Source organism: Pygoscelis adeliae, unplaced genomic scaffold (genome assembly GCF_000699105.1).
Source record: "Pygoscelis adeliae isolate BGI_AS28 unplaced genomic scaffold, ASM69910v1 Scaffold282, whole genome shotgun sequence".
Taxonomy (NCBI): domain Eukaryota; kingdom Metazoa; phylum Chordata; class Aves; order Sphenisciformes; family Spheniscidae; genus Pygoscelis; species Pygoscelis adeliae.
Window position 1 is genome coordinate 2483505 of NW_008824352.1, and position 13920 is coordinate 2497424.

General features: G+C 46.7%; 1 protein-coding gene across 1 annotated transcript in view; it reads right to left on the reverse strand.

Moving 5' to 3' along the window:
* Nucleotides 1-457: 457 nt before the first annotated feature.
* Nucleotides 458-13920, reverse strand: part of CLIP2 (CAP-GLY domain containing linker protein 2) — a 63702-nt gene continuing 50239 nt past the window's right edge. Inside the window, exons 8-16 of the mRNA XM_009319280.1 lie at nt 13739-13843; nt 11203-12147; nt 8560-8617; nt 6748-6831; nt 6155-6311; nt 5490-5649; nt 4709-4894; nt 1228-1290; nt 458-590 (exon numbers count right to left, since the gene is read on the reverse strand). Coding sequence (XP_009317555.1) covers nt 579-590; nt 1228-1290; nt 4709-4894; nt 5490-5649; nt 6155-6311; nt 6748-6831; nt 8560-8617; nt 11203-12147; nt 13739-13843 — 1770 coding nt within the window. The 3' untranslated portion in view covers nt 458-578. The remainder of the gene's footprint in view (nt 591-1227; nt 1291-4708; nt 4895-5489; nt 5650-6154; nt 6312-6747; nt 6832-8559; nt 8618-11202; nt 12148-13738; nt 13844-13920) is intronic.

Sequence of the window (13920 nt, forward strand, 5' to 3'; positions counted from 1 at the left end):
AGGCGAGGAGGGAAACACATCCCCACACCCTGCCTCCCTCAGCCTACGCGTGCCAGCGTGAACAGTCAGCCCAGCAGGTTTCACTTGCTTGTGCAGGTCTTCAAGACACCGGGGTGGGTGGAAGGGAAGGGACAGACCACGTGGGAAGTGTGCAGCCCCTGGGCACGCGCTTTGGAGTTGAACACCACAATCAAATCCCTTTGCAGCTCCCGTGCTGTTACTGGGACTCGCTGGCACTTCAGCCGCCGTTCGGGGCAGCTGTCATCCAGACCACATCAGCTGGTGGGATAAGGGCAGCTCAAGCAATACAAATTCCACAGTCAAAACCAATGCAGGTAAGAAAACCAAACCCAGAGAGATCTTTCTGCTCCCTCCTGGAACAATGGCTGCCTTGGAAAACTGGATTCCAGGATTGTCCTGATTACATCAGTTAGTATATTATAAACATTGTCCTGCTTTAAAGTGAAAATACTGGGTCTAGTCTTTTGGAGGTGCTAAAGCCAGATGGGGCACTGTTTTTCCTGACTGTGCACAGGAGCTGATACTGGCATGAAATGATCCTCTTCACCTCTTCTCTATCAGAGCTTCTCCTGGAAAAAAAAGAGACCTTGTTAGGCAAAATGCGGGCAAGCACAGATGTCTTTTTATAGAAGAGGAAACTGAGGCACAGAGTGGGAGGCCACCAGGCCTGCCATGTCCTGACCCACTGCTCTGCCCAGTAAGCCACATTGCCTCTTCCTCAGGCTGGCCATTGTGCCTGTAAGGAAACAAAGTCTGAGGCTACAGATCTTGCCCTACATCATGAAAACCATAGGAGACCAGGACAGCATGTCCCATGAATGCCACCCATGTAGAGGGGAAGGCAGAGATCTGAGACCGAGCAGGTTCTAGCTGGGACTGCCAGGAAAAGAGTCATACAGGCACAGACCCAGGAGTCTGAAGGGAAACTCCCTCCCCACTGCTTCTCCCAGAGGAAGCACCCGTTGCACCTCAGCGTGCATCTCACTAGCACCTTCCTGATGGCTTCAAGTGGTTTTAATGGTAAGGTGAGGTTCCCACCATGCTTGAGAACTGGCGTTGTGCAAAGCCCCTTGCTTTCGCTGTGGGAATGACACAGTCAAGCTTTGCTGGCCGAACTGCCTCCGTCCAAGAGCTGTCCCCAGCACAGCAGGCAAGAAACCACATGAAGCAGTCACTGTTTTAAACAACATTCTGCTTTTAACTTACCTCTTGCTTGTGGGATTTATCCTGCTGGTGAATCCCGTTAGCAGACCCAGAATTTCCAACAGTCTGCAATGGAGAACGGACAGTACTTAACTGAAGAGGGACACAGAGCCTAGTGGTTTTGCCTGCAAGTGCTGAGATCTGGCACGTCTGCCACCTCCTTCCTTAGCAGCCCAGCACACAGTGCCCACTCCACACAAGGAAAGGAGAATGCAAAAATTCCAGCCCACTTTAGGCAAGAAGCTTCCTGCCCTCTGCACCCTGGCCCAACCCCCACATGCCGGATTGCATCTTTCCCAGCTACAAAACATCCCCCGAGTTCCTTACGGACACAGACTCGCTCTTCACTTCTGACTCTTAAATCCCAATAAACAAACCCTCAGCCAAGGGCAGCGTTAGCTGCAGAACACAGCACAGCGAACATCCCGGCAGCAAAAAGGACATTCGCCATTCCCCATTTCCCATCTCTGGGGACAAGTCCGGCAGCCAGGACAGGCTGTTCTATCTTTAGAAAGCACAAGAACTTTTAAACATTTATACTGTTTCTTTAGCAGGGATAATATGGAGCCCTTCAGCTTCAAAATGACAGTACAACCGGCACAAACAAGAGAAGAAAGCTGCAGCCTGAAGTCACAGCATGCCAGATGTCAGTTGCTCGGGTCTTGGTAATCAGATTCACCGTTGTTTATGAATTGCTGATGGCAGCAAAACCAGACATTATGGGGAGACAAGACTGCAAGGTTTAAAACCCATCATTAGAGGAGTCCCAGCTACCCAGCTTCCATTCTCACTGTGACCATGAAGGTGCATAATCAACCCTATAGGACAGAGGTTTAGTTTGGGCGGGAAAACCAGGCAGAGATTCAAACTGAGCTCTGCTTTGAGAGCCTGAACTGTTTGCCAGGCAGTGAATCCTACCTGGATGGATAGCCAGAATAGTGCCACTGTAGTGACTCGGCCTTGGGTCTGCACCCACAACCACAGGCGATTCAGGCCTTACACAAGGCAATATATCCTACCTGCAGCACACCCCATCCATGTACTAAGCAGCTATCAGATACCAGGAATTAGGTTTGAAATTTCATCTCAGTACATGGTCACGATAATGAACACAAAGTGCTGTAATTCACTTGAAATTAAATAAAAAAGCTCCCAGAGCAATCACTGCAAATTCTCCAAGAAAAGGCCCGAGTGCCAAACCCTTGTCATTTCCTGCAACGCTGCGAGATCAGGGTCTCCCAAGACATGGAGAAGGCAAAGATCCTCTTCCTCTATTACAGGACAAATACTTTCCAGCTGCAGGCACGGAAACAGCAAGGCAGCAATTACTCGACAATGAGACGAAGACACAGTGCCATTATGCTCTCCCAGCTCCTGCACCTCCTCGTCTAACAGCAAGGCCAGCCATGCACATCAAGGACTGCAGAGCACGGTGGTTGACTAAGCCTGCGAAGGGAAGAGCAGCAGCAGCTTGTGGTAATTAGAGATTTCCTTCTTGAGCGTGCTGCGACGTGAAGGCTCTGCAGACAAAGGGAGAGCGATGCCAAGGCAGATCCCTGGGCAACAGCTGCTGCTGTCAGAGAGGAGACGGGAGGTCAGAAGGTAGCGCAGAATGGGTTACAGCAGAAATGTGGCTTCTGGGAAGAACCATCAATTCCCTAACTATTGCACCAGGATCTCTTTAGGCCAACAACCACCTCAGGCTCAGACTGAAAGCCCCTGGCTAACAACTCCACTTCATAAGGGGAAGGATGAACAGATATCATACTGAAACTAGGGAGCTTTGATCCAGACTTCCTTGTAACCAGGCACTTTAAAAATCTGACATCAATAGAAGCTTGAAGCCTAGCTTCCCGCGATAATCCTCTGTCTGTCTCTTAGTACCACAGTTTGTAGTTGACAGCATAATACTGTCTTGTCTTATCTCTAAGATTTCTTAAGCACGAAAGTATCAAAGTAATACCAGGGATAGATTAGCTGACCTCATAAGGTCCATTCCAACCCACTTTATGTAAGATTAGTTATTTTCTACAGTTGGGAAAGAAATAACTACCACCTGCACCACCTCTGGAGACAGGAATGCAAAAGGAAAGATTTCCTTTTTTCAAGGGACTTAGCCTTAAAGCAAACAGAGAATAACTTTCCCCACCCCTCCCATAGCTTCCAACAGATGAGGTTGTCACAATGCATTTTCATTTGACACATAGCAATTACAGCAGAAACTAAAGTCACTCTGGAGGTACTGACAGGATTATAGTACGCCTTGGACTGCCACAAACTTGTCATCACGACTACAGCTGTCCTGTGTGGTGCTGGCAGACAGCTGCTGCCGCTGCACTGCGGGATATAGAGACTTGTCTGCAACACACAGATCCTCAGCTGAGCCAGCAGAGCTTTCAGGGCTGCAATTTTTACCGTGCACCCTCCTCCTGACTGCCTCCCTGCAAGTACTACCGCAATGCAAACAGCTGTTTAGTGTATCTACAAACTGTGCAGAAGACTGTGTCAGAGGAGGAGAAGACCTGATACCCCCCCCAGATTACCTACCACAACATATCTGCACCTGCATCAGGGAAAACAAGCTCTCCGCCCATTCTCTGTGTCTAGTGGCTTGTTCTGTACTACCCTAAGATATTTTTCAGCTAAGAATTTAAGTGAGCAAGTACAAGAGGAGCACTGGCGCATCTGGGCTCTGAAAGGCATGACCTGGTTGCAGACACAAGAGAAGATACAGCTAGAAGAGAAAAAAAGGACGTGAAGCACAAAGCTTGGCACAAGGGGCAGGTCACTTCACAGGAAGAATCAGTCAGGGCTTAGACACCACAGGTATGAGATGGAAAAAGCCAAGTGTGGAGAGTCAAGTTATTTGCAGCCTTCAATTTCACAAAGAAGGATGCAAGACAAACAACAGAAGCAGTTTTGCTTTTGTCAGAAGAAACAAAGGGAGACCAGAGGAAGTTGGGAAGAGAAGATAGCAACTGGAATGTGAACATTCATGGTCCATCAGCAAACCCAGATGAGACACAGAGATTCCTCCAGCAACTGGTTAGAGAAATGGAAAACATTTTCCCAGTCACCTCCAAAGTTTGCGCTTATGGGCTGCAAAGAAATAATCCTCTCAAAGAACAGAGATGGCAGAAATCCTCAACTTCCCTATTATAAAGTGCCTGTACGGCAAGGATGTGCAGCAACATGTCACTGTACACATAAAGAACAGTTACTCACACTGCAACCTTCCCCAAAACACCACATTTAGCAACCATTCTTGCAGAGCACAAGAAGATCCGTAATTACTAGCAAGGCTCTTCTTGGTTTTAAGCTACATCTGACAGAACAAAGTCTTGCCAGGCTGTTTCCAGCAGAGGGAAAGGGACCCAGCTGAGTGCATCACCCCCCACAGCACAGGGCAAGGTCCCAGGAGATTTCTCAAGAGAAATGACTGCTGAGGGCTGAGCAACCTGGGAAATGGTTGCCGACGCTCTACCTGTGTTTTCTCGGAGGAGAGCCTCATTGCTTCCATGAGCTTCTCCATCTGGTGGCCCTGCTCCAGCGCATTGCGCAGCACATCCTCCGTGCTGACGAGCCGGTGCTGCAGCCGGATCACTTCCGACTCTGACGAGGGGTCGATCAGGGAGTATCGCCTCTGATCCGTTACAGATTTTTCCTTGTCCTTATACAGCAAAGGGAAAATAGGAGCATGTTAGATTAAAACCAATAACTACAGAAACTAAGCAAAGTAGAAATCCAGTTACTCATATAACCATGTTTTGATTTCAACAGTAGATGGGGTCAGAGCACAACTCTGAAGGCAATCGTATCGAATACAACCAGCAGCAGCTCCAATTTGTTCCCAGCAGAGTTCAAATAAATTATTCACATTTCAACCACTGGAGGACACTGAAGTACACAGGAATTAGAGGACATTGTTTTACACACTCTCTGATCTAGGAATAAGCAACGTGGGGTAGCTGACTGACCTTCAGTTTCTCTCACAAATTTTAGCCCTATTTAGCCATGGATCTAAAACCAGTGGGAACAGGAAAACACTGGAGAAGGACAGATGGACATTTTTGCTGCTTAATGAGGTGCTACTAAGCCAGGCCACAGCTCACAGGCACTGTCAAGGAAGTTCCCATCAGATGCTCAGTAGCACAAAAGAAAGCACAAAGACTTGGAGTAAGGGTGAAGGGCTAGAACCCCCAACGAGCCACACACAGCCCTCCAAGCCCCCAGGTCAAGGCCAGGAGGAGCTTTGGTGCCCTCACCAGCACAACCAGTTTCTCTCGCAGCCCCTTGATGTCATCTTTGAGCTTCTGTTCCTTCAGGCGCCACTCGGCTTTGTGCACCTCCCGGCTCAGGTCCCGCTCTGGCCCAGGCGAGTGCCGGTTTGCCTCCAGTAACAACACTCTCAGCTCGTTCAGGCTCCTGGAAGAAGCAGCACGAAAAGGTGAAGACATTTCCAGAGCCCACACACCACTGCAGTCCTGCCACACTCCCTCCCGCCTTTGTTACAGAGCCAAAGAAAGGTCAGCGAGCAAACCTGACCCAACTCCCACCACTTTGCGGGCTTCAGAGCTCTTGTCCTCCTCACTGCATCAGCTGTAAAGAGACTGGAACCTGCACAGAGCACTGTGTTTCAGAGGAGGGCAGCAGCCAGCTTAGCTGGCTTGTAGATGACTTTATTCCGCATCTACAGGGGCACTGAGCTGTCTTGCAGCTCCTGGTGACCAGTGAAAGGGCAGTCCCCTTCGATCATTCATAGCCCCTAATTTTAACCAAATTCCCACATAAGCACCTCTAAAGAACAGGAAAGCTGGGGGCTGGAATTCAACAATTCAACCTTTTGATTTCTTTTGGTGGTAAATTACAGCATCCTGAATGAACACAAACACACTCTGTCCAGCTTCGTCCTTCAGACCTGCGGACTGACCTTTCCTTCTTGAGTAGCTCCTGGCTAATCAGGACCAGTTGCCCTGAAGCATCATGTGTTTTCTTGGACAAGGCTTCCAGTTCACCTTCCAGCCTCTTCTTTTCTTTTAACGCCGAATCAGCCTTCTTTTCTGCCGTTTTGCATTTATTTTCCAAAGCTACGAGAAGCAGAGGATACAGGGGGAAGAAAGGTCACTTAGTCCTTTACTTACATCCCTGCTTTTTGCCTTTTCCTAATTCCCACTCCTAACAGCACAGGTCTGATTAGCTCTGGATCTAGCCCTATTTAAGGGGAGATCTCAGAAACGACATGCCCAGCTCCATTTATTTCTGCCTGTTTCAGCTTTTGACATTCGATGAACCCAAAAACCCCTTCTCACAGGATATAAATATCTTCTGGAGGGTTTGTATTCACCTCCTGAAAAGAGACCAGAACTCCTGAACAAATTTTTACCGACAATATCCACTAACAGACAGGCAGTGTCATGTTTTAGACCTGCCCCTTTCAGCACCTGGGCCCTTGTTTAAACACCAGTACAGCGGACGAGCAGGGAAACACCTAGTTCCCACCAGCACTGGATTAGGGAAACTTACCACTTACTTGGGCCCTTAGAGTTTCAGTCTGGGATGCCAGCGATGACACCTCTTTGTCTCTTTTACTCAGCTTGTCTTGGAGGTCTGTGGGAGAATGAAAAGACAAGACATAGAAGCTTGGAAAATGCTTTGTGCAAATCAGGAAGGTATCGAGTGTACAGCACAGGTCGGGGTGCGACAGGGGCATGGTGGTGGTACCCTCCATCGGCAGAGAAGCAGCAGGAGACAGTTTCTCACTGCATCTCACCACCATCCAGGTATTAGGAGGCAGGATACACAGCTGGGAAGCCATATCGGACAGGTTTAAGAAAGCAACCACAAGGAGGGGGAAAAAAAAAAAAGGGAATAAAACATTAATAAAAAACACAAAAAGGAGCTTTCAGCACATTTCTTTGTGTTACCTCCTACACTGGAAGGCAGAGACAGTTTTAAAAGTCATGTTTTCTGAAACTGATGCATTTCCACACTCAAACAGAGCCGTAGATTTGAAGTATGATGCTTTTGTGACTCAAGTCTGAACTGGTTGTTTTTAGTATATATGGCTTATTCAGTGTGGAAACAACATGCACGTGGACCGAGTGGCCATTTTAAGAGCAGTGGCTGCTGGACCTAGTTATGTTCTGCCCTCACTAGGCAGGAATTACCTGTCAATCAGCATACAATTTGGTATAGCATATACGTAATCCTGTACCTGCAGAGACAGTGATGAGGCCGACTGACAATGCCTAGCTAGCACTGAGGGCAGATGGAAATAGGACAAAACACCTCTGTCTGAATCCACAAACAGCTGGAGGGACACTCAAACAAAGTTTCTATTAAGTAAAGTTTAAGCCTGCAGAAGTCCCCAGTAACCTCCGTTTAGATTGCTACATGCTCAGCAGGATTTTAACAAGGGCTTTGCAGAGAACAGACTCCTTAGAGGTGAATAATTGAGAAAAAGCTATGCCACCCTAAGCCAAATGCCATTTGAAAAGAGAAGTGACAAGTTCGTTCTTTAGAGATCACCTTTGTGATCTACACTGATAATGTTTTCTGCTAAAAAACCAAACAAACACACACAACATCCCTAAGGAAGAATGAAGAAATATGAGTCTCCTGGGAACGAGCAAGGGAAGATGAGATCTGGAAGCACCTTACGTGTCTTGGAACAGCCCTGAATCCTTCACAGACACACAAAAGCATGTGTCATGCACATGCAATGTGGTAGGACATTGCTCCCAACAGAGACCATCTGGGCCATCCAGCTCTAATCTTGCCAGGTCTGCTGTTGCTCAGACTAGGCATTACAGCTTACCCTCTTCGTGAGGGAGGCTGAGTGCAATTCAGTTTCAAAGCTACTTTATACAATTTTTCTGAGTGCATAAATTCTGCATTTTGTTAAAAGGATGGATTTGATTTATAGTAAGCTTAATAAAAAAAGTAACCCCCATTATTTTAAGCCAGTCACATTAATATCTACCATTAACAGTCCTCTCCTATGAACAAATTGCATTTAATGGCTGGATTTTACCTGCTGTAAAAATCAGTGATGGGATGGAAGTGTGCCCATTTCCCCAGATCTGTCTCCAGCCTGCACCATCTGCATGGTGAGTGTGTAACACAAGTAAAAACATCCATCCCTGCACATGCTCAGCCAGATTAGAGGGAAAAAAAGCCAGACAACAAATGCCATCCAGCAAAATCTGAGACACGAAACTGCCTCCTAAGCCCCTTCCACACAGCCGTCCCTGCAAGAGCAGAAAGTTAGAGGAAGGGAAGGCACATGAGTCACAAGAACAGGGTGTTCCAAGAAAAAACAATAAAATTTCCTACCTTCCATAGTCTGCTTCATCTTTATCTTTTCTTCTGAAATATCATTAGTTTCAATCATCTGAAATAAATGTAAAATATGAGATGTAAAACAGCCCTTTACCCAAAGATTCAAAGCAAAGTTAACAACCACAAAGCCCCATCCAAAGCAGAGGTGTATCCTGTACCCACGTTACAGTGTTTTACACCCTTCCTGGGAGGGAAACAAAGGCTTTTGAGGAGTCACTTCTACAGTTGGGTACTACTGAAGGTTAACCGGTACTATCTGAGCGTGCCTACACACCACAGGCAGCTGAGAACAACAGCAAGATTCACCCGGGAGGGAAAAGAGATCAGGCTTCCCCTGTAAGCTCTGGTTCCAGCTTTCACACACCCGGAGTTTGCACAGAGCGATGGAAGAGCTGCTCTCCTTTGGACCAGTCTCCTGTGGTTAATCATGGCAAATTTTCAGGTGCAAATGCTCTTTAGCATTCAGCTTGAGACCGATCAGACAACAAGTTCCTCAACTTCTGAAGAATCTAACTGTGCCCAAAGTTCTAAACACAGTAATAAAACATTGATAAAATAATATTAGAGAATGAATACATTAATAAAAATAATAAAAAGCAAATGCTGGTCCATATAGAGGATTCTGCCTTTTCCCTATCCTCTTTTGTCTATACTGCCATGAAAAGCCAGAGACCGCAGAGCTCACGATCAAGCTTTCCATTGCAGAGGCTGCAATTCAGCCCTTTAAACCTCTTCACGTCCAGCAGCCTTTGGTGGGACCTCAGCACATGCCCCAGATCAAGCAGTTGCTGTGGCCACCACCACTGAAAGCCCCAAGGTCAGGCCCTGAGAGCTTGAGTGGGCTGCAGGATACGTCTTGAACAGAAGCAGAAGCACACCCAAAGAGGGAATACACCACCTGATGTACTTTTGGTACAGAAAAACTATTTAACTGCTCTTTGGAAGCGCAGCTGTGGTTCTCACTTGAAGGTCTAGGAAAGATGGTCACAAGACACATTTGTGTGTTTAAAATATTTGGATAGTTAATACTGCAGTCACATTAAATTAGCTAAGACATTTAAAAATAGAGTTTGCCTTGTGATACTCAAAGGCTTTCACTCATGCATTTCTTCCCACATTTTCCTGATTTTAAATCGACACATAGTTAAAGTAATTATTTCAAGACTCCCTGGTTCTAATCCAGTATCAATATCCCCCAGAGCCCTCTCACTTATTTAAAGGGCTCTGGAACAAGCCTCCAGCTTCTTCTTTTACATTCATTCCTGTTTGAATATTGGCTATAATATGTGACATGTTGTAATAACTTTTCCCAGGGCCCTGGCTGTACTTATTGTTCACGACTGTCTTCACTAGATGAAACATGTTGAGCAACCCTTGAAATACCATTAATGCTGTGGATAGCTCCTTGGGCTTTTGCCTCTCCTGTCCAGTTCAGCATGCCTTTTTGCAGGCACGAAGCTCTCACTTGGCCAACAGTAATTCATGGGCTTGACTTTCCCGCCTAGAGGTGCAACCGATTTCAGTGGGGCTGTTCGTGCTGGCAAATTAAACATAGGCATTGCATTCATTTCATTGGCACCTCAGTCTGAACAGTGACTACACCGCCAGTGATAGATTTCAAATGAGTATTCTTAAAACGTGCGCGTTTCATGGCTTATTTTCATTTTCTGCATCCCCACAGGGACAAGTTGTAAGTTGGGTTTTTGCTCATTTATCATGCAAAATCCAAACACGAACAGGAGTTCAGCCTAGAGCCATGAGCAGCAATCTCCTCCCCTCACTCTAGTGCAAAACCAGCCATGTATCCCTGTGCCATGCCACACAGGCAGGATGGCATCCTGTGGCAAATAGTCAAAAAAATGAAGATGATTTAAAAAGACACAAAGGCCACAGAAAATTGACCTCTTCATATTATTATTGTTTTTATTCTAGCCTTCCCTGGGAGGCTCAGGACTCGTATTCAATCAGACATTTTATTTCCCCAGCCTGGTGCCATCCTGACCCTTGCTAGCACCTCTTCCACTACAATCCTTAAATGCAGCATTTCCCCGTGTCTCTTGTATATGTTGCGAAGCCTCCCCCACTGCCTCTGCCGCATTGCTGGCACGCACCTCCCACCCAATCCCATCAGCTCAGCCCCCTAACTGAGGCCCTCAAACCATGCTCCACGTGCTGAGCAAGCTACGTGCTCTATCTCAGCACGGGCAACGACTCTTCTTCCACCTTGTCCTCCCACCTACCCCTAAAGGGCCTTGCTCAATAATACACTAAAAGCAAAAATGCTTTTTCAGCTAAGAACACGGCTTGCTCAGGATGAGAGCCCACCCCTGACAAACTACGGTAGTCTTATTCTGCTGCCACAGTGCTCATGTGCCTTCAAGCCCAGATGTGGCCCACTTGCTTCTCTTGACTCTAATTTCTTCTAATTGTGCCACTGTACTGGCTTTCAAGAATGGGAAGACACCTTTGGCATGGAGATGCAGTGCAGAAAAAGCACTATCGATGAAAGGTAAAGACATCCAGATACTCTGAGGCACAGAAGCCTCAGAAAATTGCACAAGGCAGCAGCTGAGGGCTGCTCCTAGGAAGGGTTATGAACAGTGATAACAAACAAGTAGAATGACCCAGAAGTCATACATTTGCATGCTGAGAAGGATGCAGGGCCTCCATGGACTGCAGCTTGTTCTCTAAGACAAGCACTTTTTCCTGCAATCTGTGGATCTCCTGTTTGCTCTGGGCTTCTGTTTTCTGCAGTGTTTCATAGTCCAACATCTTCTTCTCAGCCAAAGAAATCTGCTCTTTCAAGAAAGCTATTGCTTGTGTCTGATCTTTATATTCACCGTGAAGTTTCTCCAGTTCATGCACCCTCAGCTCAGCATCTCGACACTTGTCCTTCACATCTTGGAGCTCAAGAAGGTGCTGATTGCTTTTGGTTTCCAGTTGCATTTTCCAGTTGCTGTTGCTTTTTTCCACTTCATCCACAGCCTCCTGCAACTTCAGTTTGAGGCTCTCTTTCTCCTTTATATGAACAGCTGTCTCAATATCATGCTTTGCTTTCAGGTTCTCCAACTCAAGCTGGTGCTCCATCTTTATACTCTCCACCACTGCCTTCAGTTCCACGATCTCCTTGTGCTGGGTGTCGGGGCCTGTATTCAATGTGGCTTTGAGGTCCTCCAGAGACTTCTGGTGGTCAGAAGCTAACGTGTCCAACTTGGACTTCCAGTTGTCCATAAGCCCCATGTTCTCATTAGTGGCTTGTTGAACTTTATGCTTTAGGTCAACGATTTCCTGCGAATACTTCTCATTGACAGCTTTCAGCTTCTCCATCTCCTGCTGGTACTTCTTTAATGTCTTCTCGTACTTCTCCTTTAGCTGGCTGCTCTCCTTCTGATGCTCCTTGTTGGCAGACAGCAATTGATCTCGTAGACGAAGAGCCTCTGACTGCAAGCCAAGGTTATGCTCAGGGGTCTCTGCTTGGTGAGAGCTCCTGAGGCACTGCCGAAGCTCATCCACCTCGCTGCGCCTGAGGCTCAGCTCCTCCTCCAGCTGCAGGATTCTGGACTTCTCCGCTACCGTCGTTAACTGCAACACGACAGAGAAGACAAAGTCAGTCCCCACCTCTCATAGCCACATCCTTCCTTTTAGTGAGTGTGCTCCAGCGGAAGTAAATCCAAAGTACATTAGTCAAAGTTGAAATAAACAGGAAAAGAATACCCAGCACCCTCCAGTTTGAGTATAGTTTTGCACCAGGGTAACTATCACCAATAACTCTAACAGTTATGTCTTTGTGCCAATTGCAATTTGTTTTTCCTAATACGAACCTCTCGTTTTCCACAGAGAAACACACATCTTTGAAGCAACCATTGAAATTCGCTAGAGAGCAACAGTGGTTTATGAAAAATAATGTCCTGGAAGGGCATTATATTTCCAGACTAGGCATCTTGCCAGATGATGCACAGAGGAAATGTGACTGCACATGCAGGAATATCACAAGCATTTAAACCAGCATTAAGCATATCATGTTTCCTTTATTGCTCAGCAATCCTCAGCCTACAGACCTTCTTCTGCATCATAATTTGTTTACCCTGGTGTAAAAAAGAAAGGGGATTTTTACACATGAGTACTTGTTAGAGTTAATAGCAAAGTAAAAATAACGTAGAAGGCTAGAGGATGCAAGACAACTCTGGCCATGGTTAACACTGAGCATAAGGGCTATGGATCAATGTCTTAAGATCTGAATGTATCCTAACAGGGCTGAACTACCTGCTAGTCACAGGGAGTTCAGGGTGCTGCAGCTATGGATGGAGGAGATTTGACTAGGTGAAATATTAGAAAAAGGCAGAAGAAACAAGGAAACCAAGCGGATCTTCCAGTGCCAAAAACACAAGCGATCAATTCCATTTCATTTCAATTGCCGTTTTCCCCACTAACCATCAGCCCAGGAGGCTGGGTATTTTTTGTTTTAGATGGGCCCTTCAAACCATTTAGCCCTTTTGGAGAACCTCACATTTGTGTTTTCTACGGCTCTAACAAAACCATTGGTGGAGGAGCAAGCTCACTGTAGGCAAGTCATCGCTTCCTACACCACACCAGCATGAAAAAGCCCTTTCCACATCTGGCTGCTTTTAGGATCGGGTGCGTTGTTCATCTGGGCTGCCTGTCCTGTTGCAGGCATGGCCAAGGAACAGAGCTGGCCCACCTGCACTCACCAGGATCTTTCATTTCAGATGGCAGCTCCCACAGCTGGAGGGAGGACAAAGGGAATGCTGATTGCAGTGTTATTTTCTATTGCAGCCTGGGGGAGCCTCAAGGCAGAATGAATTGTGCAGGGTGCAGATATTATTTGGGCATGTTAACTGAAAGATGAATTGTGAAGAGCTCATGTGTCAAATGGTGGCATGGGGCAGAGAAGCAAACTCAATCTGAGAAACAAGTCCCCACACAAGAAGCAAAGCTAGAAATTATATCGTACTACCATTTTCAGGAGAGAGAGCAAATTAAAAACCAAACAAAAAATCAGGGAAGCCTAAATTCAAGCCAAAACCAATCAACCCCACAAACCATTTAAAAAAAAAAAAAAAAAAAGAAAAGAAACCCAAAGCAAGGCGTCGCTAGCATCAACGCAGGGGGCAAGCGCGCTGTTCTGCAGGCAGGGCAAGTGGGGGTCGATTACCCTGGTGTCCTCTAATTCTCTGAGGAGTTTTTCAGCCTGTGCCTTCTCAAACAGCAGGCTCTGCTCGAGCTCCCGTATTCGGGCATGCTCCAACTGCGTCTGAGTCTGGTCACACATAGGGAGAAAAGAAGAACAGTGGAGATGGGAAAAGGGGAAGGGAGAGAGAGAGAGAGAGAGAAAAA